General features: G+C 37.3%; 1 protein-coding gene across 1 annotated transcript in view; it reads right to left on the reverse strand.

Moving 5' to 3' along the window:
* Nucleotides 1-22,061, reverse strand: part of Syn1 (Syntrophin-like 1) — a 76,685-nt gene that overhangs the window by 16,071 nt on the left and 38,553 nt on the right. The window contains 2 exon segments of the mRNA XM_017621157.1: nt 11,414-11,499; nt 11,763-12,082. Coding sequence (XP_017476646.1) covers nt 11,414-11,499; nt 11,763-12,082 — 406 coding nt within the window.

Consider the following 22,061-nt stretch of genomic DNA (forward strand, 5'->3'; position numbering starts at 1 on the left):
TAAAATTCCTACCGTCATGTACCGTTCCCCTCCTGATACCACCGTCAAGGATTTCGTCGGGATTATAACACTGTGTGACTGATAAGGTTATAGATCTATTCTCTTCCTCTTCTTCTTATTTGGCGCTGTAATCGCCAAAGCGATTTGACCAACTGACGCCAATTAGAAATGCCAAGTGAAGCCAGAATACTTTCAGAGCTGGGGCGTCGGTGTCCATTCGAACGACATGGTCAAGCCAATTGAGCCGCTGTATTTTAATACGCCATATACCAGCACGGGCATGATGAGTCATTTATAGTGTGGTTTTCATACGTCGAGAGAGGACTTTACTCCTGTATTGCCTACTCAGTCCAAAGTAGCTACTTGTTGGCAAGAGCGATTCTACGTTGGATTTCAATGCTGACATTATTATCGGTGTTAATGCTGGTTCCCAAGTAAACAAAATTCTCTACTTTCTCGAAATTATAACTGTCAAAAGTGACGTGGGTGCCAAGGTGCGAACGTGCTGATTGTTTGTTTGATGACAGGAGATACTTCGTCTTGTCCTCGTTTACCACCAGACCCATTCGCTTTGCTTCCCGTTTGGGTTAAAGTCTCACACGGACGGGGTTAGGCTTTCGGTGCTTCCTGCTCGTAAAATAAACATGCTCAGTAAAAGATTAACAATTTAAATCGACGAATAGTTTTATATCAACTTTTGTGAACTTCTGTTTATTTGTTTTTTGTTCAACATATTTACCTTTATTGGTTAAAATAATTTTAAGCTATAATAAAAAATTTTTTAGTACATAAGTAAGTTATTGGTTTTGAATTTTTTATTTTGTATGGGCCTCCGCCCCCGTCGTTCGTTCTGGCTACGCCCATGTGTTGGCATTTCCATAGTAAAAAATGGCATATCATGTAAGAGCACCTTAAGTTATATCCTCAAATATTTGATAGAATGAAAAAGAGAATATTCCTTTCTAGCTATGCCTCCTCCTCAGAGTTGCACACAAATGACAACCGAAATGCAATATTCTTTACGAACAACAATATGCATGCAAACCAGCTATAAGTAAATTCAAAAAAAAAATTCAAATTAGAAATTGACAGGCAACAATTTCCGCTTGCAATTTTCCAATTTTACAGAATACTCAAAAATTTCCGCAGGATAAATATCTACGGACACACATACATAGACACAAAAGTACAGGTATGCAAGCTAGCAAGCTACCAACTGATTTGATCGGTGAGTGCAGTTCTGTGTCAATTCATTTCGTTTCATTTCGGTTTACTAATTTCCTGAAAATGCCAAATGCTGATCGAACATTCTTTGGCGGCCAACTGCTTGCCAATCATCCAGGCAATATGTGTGAATTTAGAAAACATTTTGCCAACTAATCACAATGTCTTTCCTTTTTTCGGTCCTTGTGAGATGCATAAGTGACAGGTTTGCAATGTGGTGGCCTTTTTATGCACGGAAGCACCATCTTCTTCTCATTTATGTCAAATGGCACATGTTGCCATATTTTTACATTTTCGTTTACTTATTACTAAAATAAGGCGGCAGTGGCGCTTGCTGATACGAGATTTTATTTTCCTTAACTGCGAAGCGTCGACAAGTAGTAGATGAACGGCTGTTAGTCGATTATCGAATATTCGTGGTATTTTCAAAGTCGGTTTCTCGTTCAATAAGTCCGTGTGAATAGTTTATAGTCGCTCATCCTTCTACAAATAAGCATTTGTATAAAAATGAGCGATAAAAAACTATTCACAGTCGCTTATTGACATTCCCAATACCATGGAAAAGCGATAATCGAATAAAAGTCGTTTATCTACTACTACACGACACTCACAATAGGGGTGTGAGTTAATAACACTTCACGGTATTTTTTTTTTCGTTACGCGCCGAAAAACACTGGTTAGCAGTTGAACGTATCGTTCAGTTCCTTGTATGTGGCATGGCCTTGGTTAGCGAACGGGAGTGCGCTACAGGTCCAGGTTTTATGCTAGCTATTCAATAATTTTCAAAGTCTTGCTTTTATGTGTCAAGCACAATAATCATACCGAGTTTGGTGCAAATTGATCGAACGAACCGTTATATGGGATGTGGGCGTGATTATGATACAATTTTAAAAAGTTTCAGTCATTTGCTATGTTGTACCAAGGTCAATAACTGTGCCAAGTTTGGAGAAATTGGTGAAGCGGTTACCAAGGTATACACATGTAATCCTAAGTAGGGGTGGCTACGCCCATTTTCCAAAAATGTATAATATTATTATTTGTCGTATAAAAATCATTTAGATATTAATTTTGAGTTAATAAGCTTCAGTAGTTACTCGTATTTTCGTATTTCTGAAAACTACCGTTATATGGGAGGTAGGCGTGGTTATTGTCCGATTTTTCCGATTTTCAATACCATCCGTCCTAGGCTAAAAAGAAGTACACATACTAAGTTTCGGTAAAATATCTCAATTTTTTACCAAGTTATCGTGTGCACAGACGGACAGACAGTCACCGTTTAATCGATTTTTTTTTCATTTCTGAACATTTACGTATTTAAAAAAAATTGATAAAAAATTAACTATGTTTTGTACTCCTACACTAATAGATGAGCTATTTGTTTAAGTTTTTCCCACACAATTTTGTATTACTTAATATGAAACTTCCCCTTAAAATTCGCTGGCTCGAAATTCATTTTAGATTTTTATGCGATTTTTCCGGATTTCCGATCCCCTACAAATCGACCCACTCTACAGGACGAACATATCTACATATATCAAAATTTATAATTTGGAATAATTTTTATTTAAATTTTAGCATATATTTTAAGTAATTTATAAATATTATCATTGAAGCTTCGTTTTATGAAAATTTTTATGCTTATATGATATTGTACATTGTTTTATTTTTCTTAATAGAATGTTTCCAAAAATACAACTTTAAAATTGATGTCGTTTGTTACATATTTAGGGGATTCACAAGACGTGTTAACCGTCGTAAGATCTTAAGGTTAACATCTTTTTTAATTAAAATGGTTTTAGGGGATTTCTAACTAAACCGAAATTCTTTTAAACTGATAAAGAATATATAATTAGCCAACCCCCCAACCATTTTAACCGCTATTTTACATAAACAAGTGTTAAGCTTAAGATTTTNAATTGTGTATGTAATTTTACCTATCGTCTTTCCTAACATTGGGTTTGTTTTTTTACATTTTCGGGATGCTTTTGGACAAATGAGCGTGAGTACGAAATTTATGGCCAAGAGAGGACCAAATACACTCTCTACCCCAGGATATATTCTGAAATTTCTAGAGCCCTAGGGCTAGATGAGGTACAGTGAAACGCGCTTAAGTACCCATCCGCTTAAGTACCTAACCCACTTAAGTAACCGGCGTTTTTGGGCACAGTGAATATTTTAATGTAATCTGAAGAAAATCCCTCGCTTAAGTACCTCCCCGCTTATTTACCCAACCCGCCTACGTACCTAAATTTTTCGTAACCCATTTACCTTTTTACTTATAATTTCCCGCTTTTAAGTGCATTTTTTTAATTTTTAAAATATTTACATATTTTGAAATTCAGTGGCAGCGCTACACTATCGATATTAATTGCCATCGTCAGTGTAACAAAATGCAAGTTTCAAGTGGCTAAAAAATTACTGTATGATTTATCATCAATTTTTTAATAAAGCTTTTTCTGATGTTTATAAATAATGCTCCGATCTTGGTTTTAAAATGCGTATACTTCATTAAACGTTCATGTTTTATTCAGGGATTTATTTATGTAAGTTGAAAATAAGTCCTAACTACATCAATAATTATGTTCGCTTAAGTACCCGCATCGAGGTGTTTAAGCGAGTTCTTTTAAGTACCCAACTAGCGTAAGTATCTCAAAAAGCTGACAATAATCGTGAGGTAGTTAAGCGGTTTTTACTGTACTGTAATGAGCTGAGGGCGCAATAGACCTACTGGTCGCAGTGCTTTATTCAACTATCTATCTATCTAAGTACGAAATTCTCTCACTGAAGTGAATAAACTGCCAAAAACAACGGGAACGCAAAAACCCCTTTTCTTGCCGGAAACTAAAGGTGCCCACACTCACCGACGTCTACGTATGCCGTGTCTGTTTGACGTAGCAAAACATAAAATTTACTGTTGATAGAGAGAGAGAGAGAAGCACGCGTAACCGTCGCACGTACGCATAGAAATATAGTCCGGCCGACTTCGAGCAAGCTAGAAGCAAATATTATTCCATGAAAGTGGTACTCAACAGTCCGAGAATAAACGATAGAAACACAAATCGGGCACTTTCGGGCACCTGTGGGCGAGCAAAAGAACAGACTTATTGTGCGTCCCGGTTTCAAGAATGCAAAAGTTGGCAACCCTGCCATACATACACATGTACATATGTGCACATGTCTGACCAAGTTTCCTGCTTGTTGTTGAGCTCGTCCCTTTCGAGCGTATGTATCAACAACCTTGAGCCACCACTGTTATGAACTGTTTCGGAAATCATTTGCGGAAATTGTATTGCGGAGCGCTTGACTTCTGCTCTGTCGGCCGGCGTTCGTCGAGCTACCCCCTCTACTCTGTGATACCAGCTGCACCTGCAGCCTTCACCAGCTGCTTCCTGCTGCATTGTACAGCTTTTCGTTGTCATGCCTGTTGTGTGTATTATACTTATGTCTCATTGCGAGCGATGTTGTTATATTGCAATTATTGAGCAACAGACAAACAAGCAAACAAAAACTGAGAAGTAGCAAATAAAAATATTTTTAGACAAGAGTCACAGACAATACACAAAGCAGAAATTTGCAGGAAATTGCAATCGGCAAAGCGGTGGACCGTTTGGGGCGGAGCGCAGAAGAGGCTGACAGGACGCATTCCTTTCGTGCCCACACATTCAGCAGCTGGTGGTGGTACGCTTGTCCACCTCGTCTACTGCGCTTGTTGGCATTGCATAACGTTTTGCTGTTCCTTCCTTCCAGCTTTGAATACAAACACAGGATGTTGAGAAAACTACATCCGGCCCAAATACCGGATGAAGATTTCCCTTCACGTCAACGGAACGGGCGGACACGATTGTTGTCTGCTGCTTTTGTTAGCAGATAGAACGCATTTTGTATGAAAAGCTTTGCATTGCAATAATATTTCGCATTTATAGTAAATTTTGAATTATCAAAACCTGCTCGCACCACGAGCTCAGGTACAGCGACTTAAAGCGTGTCCTGGGGTATACAATTCACTTGAACTATACATGGATAGGTACTTTGATATTGAGTACCTTTTTAATTAAAGTATGTTTCCAGTACTTTCTTTCTTCGTTTCTCATTCTTGTTTTACACTGCGTTCCACTAAAGAGCCTTGTTATATCTCAATCCAATTAATATGCATTGTACCACTTAAATCCCACCAGTAATGTTATGCTGCTGCCACAGCGACCCGATTCATATATTTGTTTTATCTTTACACTTCCCCCCTTCTTTCGTATTCACAGCAAATAGCGGACCTGGTCACCGCTTCTATAACCATTCGACCATTCGGCCTCTACCCACCGCGCTGACCACTGACCGTTGTCATTGCGATGAAGTCGAAAGCTGGCAGGGAACAAAAGCTACAAAAAAGGGTTACCAAGTCGTTTGTCATTGATTGATGATATAATATTGCGAAATGTTGCCACAAAATAAAAATGAGAAAAATTATAAAAAACTAAAAAAAAAACAAAGAAAATAAAACAAATTCAAACGATAATAAATGAGTCCTATAAAAGAAAGGAAGCCACGATTCTTGTATAAGTATTCGTGCTGGTTTGGGAACGAACAAAGGAGATTGTAAGCGCTTTAAAAAATCTGCACAACAATAACAATGCCAACAACGATAAACACGAGTGTCCAGCAAATCGTTTGTGATTAACTGTATGCAATGAAACAGCATAATGGCGCTGGTGCGCTGCTGGGGTGGTGAAATGCGAATGGAATGAATTTACACATTTTGAATAGCAAAGCAGTTGGCGGGTGAAAATGTTTTTCCTCGCAACAAAAACAAAGCCTGTGAGAATAGCGATAGGAAAAGGATTGATGAATTGCTTTTAATGCGAGGTTAGAATAATAAAAGGAAAGTAAGTAATAAACACAAACCAATAAACTTATTACTACATAAATGAGGGAAAATGTTTCAGCTGTAAGTTTATAGAATAACCAATTATACAAATTATAAAAAAATGTACGCCAGAAATTCGCGGAATGTGGCGCTTGGTGTGTACGAATTAAATTTGTTGGCATTGCAAGCAAATAAGAAGCGATTAGGAATTAGGAAGATTATATAAATTCAACAGAGTTTTATAACAACAACACCAAACTTTTTATTGAGAATTTGTAGAAAATTCTAAATATGAAATTTTATAGTTCATTATTATTATTCTATAATAAAGTGCAAGTTTCAAGTGGATAAGCATTAAGCAAATTTTAAGGGAGAAGACTTCCTTACAAAGTTTGTTCCAGAATTCTTTTGTGTGCACGACACTATCAGCAAAAAAAAAGGCTAAAAGTCAACGGTAAGTCCTAGCTACTTCCAACTTGCACCCTAATACATTGAAATTTATTGGGCTACCTAGAGCTTGTGTTTTTAATTCGAAATAAATTCAACGAATTTTTATAAATCTTGTGGAAAGTTTTAAATTTTCACTTTCATGGCTTTTGTTAGATAGTGACTTATATTTAATAGAAAAATAATAAACAAAATCATGTCCAGTCTTACTGTAATAGATTTTCACGGCTTTTGTTATTTTCAACTAACCCAATTGGATGCAATTTTATAAAGTTTTCCCTTGATAATTTAAGGTCGCCTAAATCCCTATCAGAACCAGGGTACTCATGAGCTTTCAATATTTTAAAACTTTTCTGAAAAGTGAAACAAAATTATCAGTTTCATAACTGGCACCTAAGATACTCGTACACGTTAGACTGGTTCAAAAAATCGACTATCCTTTTTATCCGGATCCCTTGTGAAATTTTTTGGGACTGTTAATATTAAGATTTCGAGGCTGTTCAGGAGAACAAAATTTTTCAATTCTGAAACGTCGTAACTCGCTTCTTAAGTCAACATATCGGAATGAACGACATATAATTTTAAGGGAAATTGAAGACTTTAAAAAAGTCTACAATAATTTTTGCATAAATTCATTCCTCAAAGAGTTATTCTAGGCAGAGAATGAAAACAAACAATAGCAACTGTATCGGTATCGTTGCGGCAATGGGTAGTGTACGTTCGGTTTTTTTTCGTACTCTGATTCAATGGTAAATTTGAACATATTCCTATATAGTCAAAAGGCATACTACAATTAAATAGGCTATACAATTTGTTTTTTACGGTCTTCAATTTTTCTCAAAAATATATATCGCTTTTTCTGATACGTTGATTTAAAAACGAGTTATGAAAATGTTACATAGATCTGTGGAAAACGGAAATTCATGATGAACCAGCTCTAAATCTTTTTTTACTGTCCCGAAAACATTTATTTAAAAGAGGAATTTGAAAAAAAAGATATTCGATTTTTTTGAACCAGTCTATATAGTGCTCATATAGCCGTAGTTGTGCATGTAACGTATAAGCCTACACAAGGTCACCTTACACGTTTACTCGCACGCCTTACCTTAAAAGTATATTACATATTTAAAAGTAATTAAATGTTGGCATGGAATATTTTTCTACACTATTCTTCACGAATATTGTATACATTTATTAATATCTTCATGTACGTACAAATATAAAAATTTCAGAATGAATTTTGAGTGTGCCAATAAAAATTGTAAAATTGGAATTTCTGTTTCGCAAATCATCGTCTTCTTATAATCAATGTATGTAAGGTTCTTTTAATTTTGTGGCACACTAGTTTTATTACTCTAGATTGGTTCGTTTTGGCAAGAAAAACATTTTCACCGTTTAATGTTGTCATTTTGAAGTATTGTAAACTTTTAAAATTAAAAAATCGTTAAATTTCAAAAATTACAAAATATATGCCAAGGCACATAAATACAGGTAGAAGCCAAAATGACGTTGCTCTCATGAGAACCAAACCTTTAAACTTCAACTTGTTTTTCATTTATTTCCTATATTTCGTTACGCTTTGAATGTCATATCGTTGTTTTTTTTTTGAATGTTCGTTAATAACAAATTTTAATTAACATTTGAATTTTTGTAGTGTTGTGCAGTTTATACTTAATGTATGTGTTAAAAATGCAACACCGAAGCGTTGTTTTTTATGTGGTGTTAAATATGAAGCAGATACCATTTAACGTGCCTCAATGTCCTTCGCGTAAAGAGCGTTGCGAAAGCAGCTGTGGGCCAGAGCTGCAGCGAAATGCCTTGCTGTGCGTTAAACATTTTAAAACAGCAGATTTCATAAATGCACCGGGAGGTACAGGAAAGGCACGTTTGATGCCAAGTGCTGTTCCTATGACCCTTATGCCGGAAAGTCCCTCCAACAACACTGCAACTCATAAATTAAAAACATAAAACAACATACAAATTAACAAATTTTAACTAAAGAAAAATAAATAAATAGAAACAAAACTTCAAATTTACTCAAAAACGTCAACCAGCGAAATGTAATTTTTTATTTTTCCTTACACACGCTCATTTTTATTTTTACTCTCCCGAAAACTTTGACTTTGTAGGTTTGATGTCAATTTGGCTTCTACCTGTTTTTATTGTACCATGATATATGCGATATATATTCTGGTTGCTGCCATTTTTTTTTTTAATTTGGTGGCACAATATTGAAAGTTCACAGATAACTTGCCAAACTTATAAAAAAAAAACAATTATGATTTTTTCGAGTCACAATGAAAAAATGAGTTATTTCGGTACTTTTTCGCCTAAATAACTGTTTTAGGGTTAAAGTTGTTCAAATACTTGCATTATTATGCTTTTTATTGTACTTGCATCGGGAACTACTTTGATTGAAATAAATGCAAGAATAATGGTTTAGCGTTTTTTTTTCTGCCGAGAGAAGGGAGTAATGATGACTCGTGAGATTTACTTATATACATACTAGGAAGGTTAATCCCGGGATACCGGCCTTATAAAGGTCCCAAACTATCCCGGGATTCTTGGCAAATAATCCCGGGGTTTGCGGGATTTGTAATTTGCACTGATGGCAATAATAGTAACTCCTTTTCCTCACCAGTATTGGCTATATATCTTTTTTTTATTTAATATTTAATGTTTTTTTTTTACAAATGTCTAGGTCATTATACAATAACACCGAGTGATTGTGTAGTTTAAACACAACTATCAATATATTCGCGAAACCATGGGCCAAATATAGTAAAATTGCGTTTTTAGTTTTTAACTCTGATGTCCGTAATTCAAAAATGATTTAAAAAATTCAGAGAAATGTGCTTAGAGAAGAAGTATGGGTATGTATTGAAAATGTCCTTTTAAAATTTTATCCTTGAAATTTCGTAAAATTGGTTTTTGAAAAAATTATATATATACATATATATATATAAACTTGATCAGCTTAAAAAACACCTATTCGTCCTTGTGAATGCTAAAATATTAATTTTTTTAAATTCTAAAGAAATTTCCTTATTACATATTTTTATTCTACATTGCATTGAATTTTTTTAACAATTTTTGGAATTAATCATATCTTTGAAATTACAAAGTCCTTCAAAATAAATCCTGCGGTCAGAGAGCAAAAAATAAAAAAGCCACTTTAAATAAAATAGTTCGTTTCAAACCCATTTATTTATTATTTATTTTATCGTAGGAGAGCTTCTCAAACAATATATTATATTGTTTAATAAAATCAGACTCCCTGAGGAAGACGCGAAATGCGTTGAAACGCGTAGGAGGAAAAAAGAAAACAATCTTTCGTTTTTCTTCTTATCGGCCGAAGCAGCTCCAACCCAGCAAACAATCAATAAGGAATTTGGCCCAAATAAAAGCAAAATATAGAAGCAGTTTTTTCGATTTAAGTTATTGAAAAGTAATGAATATCTAAATCCCGGCGCTAATCCCGAGATCCCGGGATTACGATAACGACCTCCCGAAAATACGGAGATCGGAAAAGTCTGAAAAATTAACATCCCTAATACATACATACATATATGTACACTATTCTACCAAAGAAAGGGTAAGTTTATTGCTTGCTTTCTTTATGGATGCTTTTAGAGAAAGTCAAGATATTCCCCCTGATAAAATTTTATCTTTTAATTTAGAATTTTCACACATCTCTATATATCCTTCACTCCCAAGTAGTAGACTAAAGAATAGCTCGTATATTAGGGGAAATTTCAACAAATTTACCTAAATTTATTCACGCGCACTCTGTGAAAAGCTGCATACAAAACACTTGCTCTTAGGAGTCAACTGGGAGGGAAAAGCAGAGATATTTTTGTAGGTGCTTGCGCGTAGTATGCATAAGTATGTATGTATAGGAACGAAAGGTAAAGCACGAAAAAAACACTTATAAAAAGGTAAACATATACGGTGATTACAATAATCCATCAACCAACGAGAGATACTCTCAACGCACACCTTTACCGCAATTTACAATCACTTTGCGGCACCTTTGCTATTATTATCTCCATCACTTGTGTATGTAAAGGGGAAATTTCATTGCTTTTTACCTGTGTGTGTGTGTGTTTTATTATAATTTTTTTCTCTTTTTCAAAACTCAACTATGCTGCAGCATTTGAGAGAAAATCTGTGAAAAATGAAACGAACGGTGAGCCAGATAAGCGCTGCTTGAGAAATTGCTTGAAACATGTGTTCCTTTGGAGGGAAAATTCGCTCAAATATGTTAATATAATCCACAATATGAATCGCTTTCGCTTTATGAGATTTCGTTTTACAAATACCTGCCTACCTACAGTGTAGTGGAGCGTATTATTAACTTCGCTTTGCAAACAGAACGCGCACACTGATATGTGCACATATGTATGCTGACATGTACACCTACACACATTTCTATGTATGTAGTTACATAAATGGAAGGCAATATTTACATACATAAGAGGATCTTATAGATTTTTCAATGCACGCTGCGCTTCCTCTCGGTTGCAAGCACTCCGCTGTTCAAACACTTTATTCACAAGCAATTTTGTGGATTGCATGTAATGCCTCGATTTTCTTCGACTTTAGCAGGCGACACACATAAACACTACAACAATAATAATAATAATAAAAGCAAAGAAAGCGATGCTGTCTCATGCTTAATCGACCAACAAGAATAGGAAGCAAGTTTTCGCTCACTGTAACTATTGTGTTTTCTTTTCATATGTATGTAAGTACTACATCCAAATCACGTTTGCCTTGCCAAATTTGTCAATAATCCGTTTGAAGAGCACATATTATGCCACCTGCATACACACACCCCAACCCCACCCGGCCATCACCCCAACGCTTTGAACAATATCTCACCTGAATTCTCGTTCGGTGACTGCGACGAAAATTGGCTGCCATTTATCGTTTTCATCAGAACTCTCCGAGCTGGAACGTCCGCTTGGCTGTGGTGCATGGCACATGACCGTTGCGTGTTGCATGTTGCAATGTCACCACCATCATAAGAACAAATAAAAGCGAGAGGCAGACGAGGTAAAAGTAGCAGCATACCGGAAAAGAATTGTAAATAAAGCGATTTCATTAAAAAATTCAATGTTATAAGAAGAAGAGAAAGCGTAAAAACCGACAGAAACAAACAAAAAAGATAGCGACCGAGAGCTTCAGCCTGCCAAGCAGCCAATCTGCCTGCCTTCTCTTGACCACTCACCAAATCTCCCGCGCCGCCTCCACCACTAGCACTTGCACCACTGCCACCGCCACCACCACCGCTACCAGAACTTCCTCCGCCAGCGCCACCGCCCCCACTGGTACTGCCGCCACTCAGGCGTCTACTCAGCCAGCCGATGTGTTTCAGCTCCCCGATGACGTTCATCAGCGCGCGATTGGCATCGGTGAGGGCGCGCTGTGTGCTGCCACACATTGCTGAGTGCAGCGCATTGAACCAGATCAATGCCTCGGCGGAGTCGCAGGCGCGCAGAATGCACGAGTGCACACCGTCCGGTGAATGCAATTCGATGCAGCGGTTTTCTGCAAATAAACGAGAAAAATAAAAACAAAAAGCTCAATAACAACAGTGGTAATCATGGAAATGGCAAACATTATTTAAGCGTAATAAAAGCGAAGATTAAAAAGGAAAGTAGCGATTAAAAAAATAATTCACCAGTCGAAAGCAGTTGAGGAGGAGAAGCTTAAGTAAGCAATTTTGTGGACAATGTGAGGATGTGGCTACATATAAATGTATAGTGAGTGGCGTAATTAAGGCAATGGATTCGAATTATCATTAGCGCTTTTCTTTTATCAGCTTGCGCACATGTACATAAATATATGTATACTAGCAGACCCGGCGAACTTCGTCCCGCCCAAAAATAGATTTTTAGTTTAAACATTTTGGTCCAACAATTCACGTTTACGATTTCCATTGGCACATTCATCGGCTAAGATTATGGTTTGGTGGCGTTTGCCGCCTTAAATAACCTAACGAAAGTGTTATGTCCATGAAGAAAAATCAACAAACTTTTGAAAAAATTTCGAACTTTTTAATTCAATTTTTAAGAAATATTTTGAGTAAGCAGTTGTTTAGCCCATTCAATTATACTGCAAGCTTAAAGTAACAGATTTTTAGAATTTTTTTTGTTGACTATATTAGCCATTTTATTTTATACAAAACATTTTCAATGATTTTTTTCTGTTATATGGAGAAAATGAGCAACACTTCGATGAAAAAAATTGCCAAAAATCAATGGTACTTGAAATTGGGGTACAAAACACTGCATACTCAAAATGTTTCTAAAAAGTCTAATTAAGAGTTCGAAATTTTTACAAGTTTGTTGATTTCTTTTTTAATTTTGTACAAAGATTGAAACTTGGATTTATATGGTTTCTGTTAAAAATATGCTATACCTTTAAAAAGCAATAATTAAAATTAAATTTTTTTTAAATGAATGGTGAAATCTTGCCAATATGTGAGTATCGTAAAGTTATGATAAGAACTATATGTCTGCATGTCGAATCAAACTTTTTGATACTACCTTTTCTCTATTTCCGTGGTGAATGTAGAAAATTTCATATTCAACTGTGTAACCGGACATTCGTAGGGGCATAGCAGCAAAATGCGTAGCGCTTGCCGCGTTAGTTACCGATATCGCTAAGGAATTATACTATTTGGACAATGTTCTTCCTCGGAGAGCGGATAGATGAAATTTTCGGGCTAATTATTGTGCATCTAGCGCCGCAGGTTATTATCGAAGGTAATATTTGTTCCGCTATTGCATAATATTTAGCTCGATCTCCGAGAAAGATTGCCGAAATATACATTATATAAACATTTTTGAGTTATAGAGATATAATACGCTACAAAAAGACGCTATCACTTTGGAAGGAGAGTATAAAGTGTGGTCAGAACGATGAAGAAATGAGGCAAGCGAGAAGCCATACATAAAATGAGCAGCAGAAGTTCTTGGTAAATTGGACGACGAATATGCTTTTTCGTCGATTAACAAACTGCTCCGCACTCTGACTACACTTCTAGCTAGTAATGCTACTTCAGAAAGAAGTTACCCTTCGCCGGTTAAAAACGTGGTTCCATAGTACCATGAATGCTATAAACTAAGATTAGCCAATAAAATGTCAGTCAGCTGTTCATTTTAAAATCAGTTTACGTAATCTTAGTTTAAACTGCCAATGAAACTGGCCCTTAGATATTCAAATTGACTCTGAACGGATAATACAAAGATTCCCAACAAGAAAGCGCAAAATTGAGTTTGCAATTTAAATTATTATAATCGAAATTCCGAATAAGTTGTTAAGTTACTTAATTACATCCCCCATTTGACAAACACATTAAAAGAAAAAAATAAGTATTTTATGTAATATACACAAATATATACTGCTTTAATAAACCCAGAGCGTAACTTTTTATCTTGTGCTTTTTTACAAAAAAAAGTATAATTGTTTTATTACATGGGACTCTGTAAATGGACCTTGCGCCAAATTCACAACATGAAACTTACTTAAAGTAAAATTATATCACAAAACATTTTAATTCGGACTTCATAAAAATTACTAGAACCTCTATTTGCGTGAAAAATAAATGAGGGTTCAAGCAGGTTGGATGCTTGTAGGTCATATAGCTTCGATTGGTCTCACCGCTGTGAATCAAGTTAGATGCCTGTAATTTAACGTTATTCGACAAGTCGATCCCAATCGTTGTTAACCCTCTAAGAGCCACTTTTAAAAAATAAAAAAAATAAAAATCTATTTAAATGAAACTTATATCAAATGAAAGATGAGTTAGTGTAGATGTGCCGAGTTTAATTTTTAACCCTCTAAGAGCCACTTTGAGCAAAATATTCAAAAGCACCTATTTACAGTCCCGATTGGAACAAGTTCAGCCCGATTGTCAGTTAGAGAAGCAACATGACAACCACCTAACAATATTAGTGGGCTAGACGAACAAGAGGTGTTGATGGACCTTAAAAACGTCACAAGCAAAATAAAAAATTTTTGTCGTGCGCCTTGAAGTCGTCACAAAAAGGGGAGGGACCTACAGTTTTACGTTTCTATGATAAGCTGTTTTTCATGGCAGAAATACACTCGGAGGTTTGCCATTGCCTGCCGAGGGCCAACCACTGTTAACCAAAAACCTTTTTTTCAACAAATTTTGCGATGTTGCTTTGACCAGAGCTTGAACCCAGGCCCTGTGGAGTGAAAAGGCGCACTGCTTACCACTACACCACAGCGGTCGCCGTTTCATTGGAAAAATAATAAAAAAAAATTGGTATAAATTTCAGATTTATTCCAAAAATTTTCCACACATTGACAATATGCTCACAAAACCTCTTATTTCGCTAATAGTACAAATATTATCTTTTCAAAGGCCACATAAAAACTCCGGTCGAAACCGGAAGTCGGTAATACGAATTCATATTTTTTCGAATAAAAATATTTTTCCTCATTTAAGAAGTCCAGGACGAGTTAAAGTTCGAATATAATTTAGAGGTTGAAAAAGGCACTTCCGAGAATAAAGTTTCAAACAAAAGTTACGTTTCTATCCTTAATTCCGGGAGAAACCGGAAGTCGGTAATACTACGAAAATATAGAGCATCCCCGGTTTAGTGGGTAAAATTTTAGCGGTTTTCAATAAAAACCTTTTCTCTCTATTTTAGAGGGGGGGACACCCTGTATATTTTTTACTTTCCACCTGAATCATTGCTGCTATCTTTTCATATAATAATCACTAGCTTCGCCACCGAGCTGCATCATTTAGACATTCAATATGCCATGCATTTTTAATAAAGTAATATCAACCGAAAAAGTGCTAGAATTTTTTAATATGCAAGATTGCACCGCCACAGCTCCTTCATACGACATGGTGTACCCAAATACCGACGAGCAAACAAAATACAGTTCATCATTGATGAGCAAAGAGACAGCAAAACGTAGTTGCTGAAATTTGTGCGTAAAGTACAAAAATATATGGTTGAAAAAGTACTTTGATTAAATTTGGTTGCCGCATAGAAAGGCCGGAAGGGATGCAACAGAAGCGAAGAGCAAGAAGAATTGTGTTTACAGGACAAAGTTGTGCTTTTTTTCGACGGCGGCTGCTGGCTGGCTTTGCGCCACAAATGCAAATTTTCGCGCTTCAAAATTGTTTTTCTCCTTCTACTTTAAATTTTTGATGAAGAGAAAGAAAAAAAAGTTAGGCAGCGCGCGAAAATCCCTACCTCAATTTTTTTCCACAACAGTCCAGCTGTCATTACCGCCCGCCCCAACTAAGTACGCGACTTTAACGCGGAGCGCTGAGGAAGGGATGGCAAAAATGGCGAGCGCATAATGAAGTAGCGAGTGGCGAAATTGTGATTTTTTTATTGTTCGTTTTTTCTTCTCTCTCTTTTCCTGTTGGTGTTGTTGTTTTTGTTTTTTTTTAATTTATATGAAAATTAGTGAAGCGGACAGCACAGTAAATAAAAGCAACAACAAATGGGCGGCACTGCTACCTTAAAGCATAAGCACACGCGCGCATGCATACAGAAAATGTACACTTAGCGCCAGGCGCCAGGCGTTGAAGCCTGCCACACCTACAATTTTAGCGGCATAATCGCACTTTTGTGGTTATTTTGGTTGTAAAGTTTGGCTTTAAGTGCAGACGCAAATATACAACGGAAATTTGCCATCCCTGCCGCTACTGCGGCATTTTTTTATTTTTGTTGCCGCCGTGTGTGTAGTAAATTACAAACTTTCTGCAGTTTACATTCGCTATCTTCTTGCGCGCACACGCCGTTCGTTCTTCATTGCTCTTCGTTGCTGCTTAGGTAAATATCTGGCAAAATTGTTTGCAATTTTTCGTTGGCTTTCTTTTTGTTTCTTGTTTTTACTTCCCGTTGCTTCGCTGGCTTGCTTCATTACCGCTTTGTGCACCCTTCGCCATTTATTTCTAATTAAACAGTTTTTACGCGCAACAACTTTGTTGCATAATTTCGCTTTACGCTGGCTATTCACTATTTCTGAGTGAGTGTGTATGTCTGTTAGTGTGTGTGTATATTATACAAGTAATCATTTCAAGTACAACACGTTTTACTCTGGGACTTTTTGTCCTCTTTAACTATAGTATTTATCTTTTAGCACCTTATTCTGGAGTTTTTCTAATTCTTGGTGCAATCAAAAATTTCTGTTGAAATTCGTAAAAAAAGGTAGCAATAAGGCACTCTGAAATAATGCATATTAGAAAAACGTGCATGCACAGTTTCGGTTTTTCGGGTTTTTCTCTCTGATGTCAGGATTTATTTTTAAAGGACTTTGAAATTTCTAGAATATGATAGAATAAAATAATTACTCAAAAGATTCGGTGCATTGCAGAATAGCAATATATGTAAGTATCAATTAAAAGGAAAAATTCTGAAGATTAGGAAAAAATAAATTTTTGGGTGCACTAGGACGAATAAGTATTGAAAATATCCTTTGAATACTTTATCCTTGAATATCCTTGGAAATTTGCCAATATTTATTTTTGAAAATATATGTCAAACGTTCAGTTAAACATGGAAATGTTCAGTTTAAACATGTAAAATTTTCTGAGATATTTGAAGAGGGTTGCCACCTATTTAAAACTAAAATCAATTACAATTATATGATAAGCTAAATGAGCTATTACAATATAGGTATTAGCCGAAAGTCTTGAAAAGCATTTATTTCTAAGCTACATAAGTATAGCAGTGTTGCCACTTATTTCAAAATTCAAATTCAACTTTAATTATAGGAATTAGGCACTTTGAATGCATTTGAATGTATTACAATGTGAATGTCAGACGAAAGAGGTTAAGAAAAGGTTGCCAACTGTTCAGAAAATTAAATTCAAACTATTCAATGAATTATAACAATAGGGATATCAAACGGAATGGTTCGGAAAGGGCTTCATTTCTAAACTACACATGTAAGGGGGTTGTCACCTTTTTAATCTACATATATATATTCGAGTACGGGGTATAAGTTAATTGAAAAAGAATCGCAAGAGAGAAGTTTACTTTGAAAATATTTTGAATATGGGCCAACAAATTTGAAATCTCCGGTTTTTGGCATGGGTTATTTATGTTTATTGAAATTAATTAAACCTAATGTAGCACTCGGAAATTTCATGCACTGCATCATATAAGGAAAAGAAAAGCGTATTCTAGTTTCAAACAATCGTTTATGTATATAAATCTGGTAGTCAGGGGGAAATTTTTGCATTTTGGCATTCAATGCCACAACTCTTTACTACTACAAACTACATGTATTGTATTCATTTGCTTCTGTCGCATTGCATTGTTCGTTTCGTTTTTATTTTGCACTTCGCTTCGCATGGATTTATGTACATGCATTCACAGTTTTGCTTTTATCGATTTGCAGTTATTGTTGTTTGCGATTTTATTTTATTATCATAATAAAAAATCTAGAAAAGCAAAGCTTCCTATGCATTGTAAGTCTATGCAGTTAGATATATGCACATACATATGTAAGTATGCACATTCGCATAGACGCAGATGTATGTATGTATTTTGCGTGGACAATAAATCACAAACCATTTGCTTGGTTGTTTGTTGGTTTTGAAAGTGAGCAGGCGAGTGGTTTTTTCGCCGCGCCAAATGCCGACACCTGATATGACACAATTTTGACAAATACGCGGATTTCCATGTGGCAGGGCAGCGAACAGAAATATGTGGGCATATGTGCGTATGTATGTACATTAGGGCGGGTCAGTTTGTATAGAGAAAGGATTCAATGTGTAATTCTAAGGAAATTTTCCGAAGAAACCATGGGTATAAAACCAATTTGGAGTTTGCCAAAGTGCGAAAAAAGATTTCTTAGCATTTTGCTTTAGTGTCGTAAAGAAAGGTTTAATTTTTGTTAGAAAAAAAGCTATTAGGGTTTTTTTTTTGGTATGAGAAATCCATTTCTGCACTTATCTTTTTTCTAAAATGTTCACCCGAGGGCAGAAAAGTGAAAATTTTCACATTTTCTTTCAACCCTATTTTCGCAATTTGCCAAACACCAAATTGATTTTACACCCATGGTCTCTTCAGCAAATTTGCCCTAATGTACATATATAAAAAACAGCAACTACAACGAAAACAAGAGAAACAGTAACTTCGAACTTGGTGCGCATATTCGCCTGCGTTCATAGATAAGAGCGGTATGCATTTGAAAAAATAAAAATAAAACCTTTTTTGAAATACTCCACTCTTTGTGCTTTCCGTTGAAAACATTTTCATGCAATTTGCAATAAATCAGTGCACTGTGCAACGAAAATATGTTTAATCCGCGTAGTTTAGCTCGTCATCAGTACGATAAAAGTAATTGTTGGTGTTGGTATAACTGATAACTTGTTGATACCCCTCCTTTCTGGGTCCGAATTCATTGTGGAGCCAAGTTGAAGTGCGATTGGAAAGATTAATCTTTTGTGTGCAGTATAACTGGGGCGCTAATATTGAAAGCCTAAATGATGCGACTTATAGTTGAATCGAAAATATTTATTTATTTTTTTGGTACTTTTCGTATCTCTTGCATTTAGGTTATGGCAGCGCCGTGTGTCAGGGAATCACTTAGACATTTAGTAGATTGTCCTTTGTGATAGCACATTCTGAACGGCACCCAATACTTAATCTATAAGACGCCTTGAGCCGATTATGTAATTACGAATTCGGCCAAGGAGCACAATGTGCTAGAGCTCCTATGGACTTTTAAGGATGTGAGAGTTAAAATACTTCAACCTAAGATAGTCTATCGACCGCCGGACGTCTAAGAGGATAGTGCTGAGATGTTTTCACCTCGTCATCGTCCAGGCAGTTGCGACATATGTGATCCGGTAGTACGTTCAGCTTTACTGAAAGAGTGAGAGCTGTTGCTTTGTACGTGTGACCGCAACCGGTCCACCCTCAGCCAGAAGGACCTGGTTTTCGCTCAGAGCTCTTTGAGCCGACATGTGGCCCATCTATCCAAGAGTGTACCCGAAGTGATCAACGGCACCCCAGCCGCTCTTTATCCGGCGATAACGTTTCACGGTTAGTTTTATTAGCTAATTCGTCAGCCACACAACCCGCAATGTCGCTGTTACCCGGAACCAAAATGAGCCTAATACAGAAATATTATCCAACGCACTGAAGGCCCTGATAGCCGCTTGAATAAATGCTCTCCTCCGCTTCCGTAATAGAAGCCACTTCGGCCTGGTTTACACTGCTGCTTTCCAGAAACCTGAACTGAGTGCTGATGGAAAGCTCTCGATCGGAGACCCCACCACCAACCCTGGTGTCCAGTTTCGATCCATCCGTAAAGAAGTTCACTGCTCCCATCTCCAGAAATACCGCCCGGCCCTACCTTGAGGGAAAGGGGGCAGAGAAGAAACTCAGACGGGTGATTTCGGTAGCGCAGAAATCTGTGCGATAAGACATGTTATCGAAGCCACCTAGAACTTCAGAGTGTCTAGTCCTTAATTCGTTCAACCAATCACTTTCCCTGAGTCTAATAGCTGTCAGCGTCCCGGAAATTTTGCTTGCAACGACAGACACTAGGTTCAGCATTACGTTCGGTTCCAATGTGGCAGTGGCCGCGGTGTTCAACTAATATCAATTGAAGCTGCCCATAATACGTGCCCCAGCTGTTTGGCAAGTGTAGCCTTATGAAGGGAGTTCCACCAGTTTAGGACGCCATACAACAAAACTGGCTTGACTGTGCTTCGTAGAGCCTATATACAACTTTGGTCGAAATACCTCATCTCTTACCAATAGCTCCCCTACAGCAGTATAAGGCCACGGCTGCCTTCCTTGCCTTTTCCTCGATGTTTGGCCTCCACGACAACTTCCTGTCATGGATCAAGCCCAAGCTCTTGACCTTGTCAGACAGCTATAAGCGCTGACCTCCAAATGAGAGAAGAACAGCGTCGGGTATTTTATACGTTCCAGTGAATAAGACCAGTTCTGCCTTACTGGGATTGACGCCGACGCCACTTTTAGCAGCTCAGTTAGTAACCATGTGAAAACACCATTGGGTCAGTTCACAAACCATGTCCAGGTATATACCTCTAACCATAAGTGCAACATCGTCTGCGTACGCAATTACCCGACAGCCGTATTTCTCCAGCTCCTCTAGTAGATGGTTCACCACTACGACGCAGAGCAGGTGAGAGGACACCTCCCTGCGGGGCTGCCCTATTAAACGTGCGATGCAAGCAAGTGTTTCCCCATATAGCCAGAGTAGTTCTGTTACGCAGCAGGTTTTGAATAAGCCGAATGGGACTGACATCAACCCCAAGCTTATCCAACGACTTAACTATCGGCTCCGGCAGGACATTATTAAATGCCCCCTTGATATCGAAGAAGGCTTCCACCCAAAAATACAAGCATGCTGCGCTCTTGATAGGCGATCTCGAGTAATCACGCTCCTTATGTGCATGAAAACCAGCCTCTCCTACGTTTTCAGTAGAAACGTTGAGAGACTGATTGGCCTGATGTCCTTGGGGCAACATGAGATCTCCTTCCGGCATTCGGGATGAAAGCCACCTTAACAACCTTCCAACCCTTGGGAATATACGCGTATCTTACGCGTTTGCGTAGATAGGGGCCAGCTAACGGTACGACACCTCTGCAGCTTTTTGCAACTTCGCAGGTATGATACCTTCAGGTCCTTGGAATTTGAAGGGCTGAATGAATATTATCGACCAAGTTAGGCGGCGGTCATCCAGAAGATCAGAAAAAGTAGCGTAGTCTGAACGCATTTCACTTATGGATATTTTCTCTGAGGAAGGAGTGGAAAGGAAATGATTATCCAGGAGAAACCTTAGTGACTCCTCGCTACTTCTAGTCCATTGTACTGCCTCATCCCTCAAGTAATCCATCGGAGCGGAATTCCTAGCGAGTGTACGCCTAATTCTAGAGGATTCATGACACCCTTATACGTTTTCACAGAAAGTTCTCTAACCTCTTTTCGCCTTTCTGATCATGGACTTGTAAATTCCCAATCCAACCTTATAAAGTTCCCAAAAAGAAGGTGACTTACTCCTGGGATAATCGTCTGCCCGGCGCCCTTAACGCAGAAAGCTCGGTCGCCCACCTCCGCTTCTCACAAATCTTAGCGATCATGCAATTTCAAAAGCATCTCTGTTCGCAGAGCTGAAAACTTCGACAAGGTCATCTTGCGAATCCGCCGACTGCAAAGAGTTTACTTCTGGCGCATCAGGGAGGGACACCGGATCTTGCATTTAAGTTTAATATTTTCTTCTTATGGTAGCCGGTTGTAGCCAATCACAATAGAAACACAAAACAAGGAGAAAATGGGGGAAAAAACAACAAGTAAGAGTAAGTACTGCAAAACTAGCGGAGCACCCACTCTTGCTTACCCCCCCTCTTCCTCCTCATTTTCACCATGCACACGCCATGAGCTTCTCATTCTTATTTCGCCTTGCTTTGCTATCTCATTTGCAGTTGGTGTAGCAAAAGTAACAATAACAATGACGCCGTTACTACTTTTCCTAGTGATT

The sequence above is a fragment of the Rhagoletis zephyria genome, unplaced genomic scaffold, assembly GCF_001687245.7.
Source record: "Rhagoletis zephyria isolate East Lansing unplaced genomic scaffold, Rhagoletis_zephyria_1.1 Rzeph_scaffold_02382, whole genome shotgun sequence".
In the NCBI taxonomy this organism is placed as follows: domain Eukaryota; kingdom Metazoa; phylum Arthropoda; class Insecta; order Diptera; family Tephritidae; genus Rhagoletis; species Rhagoletis zephyria.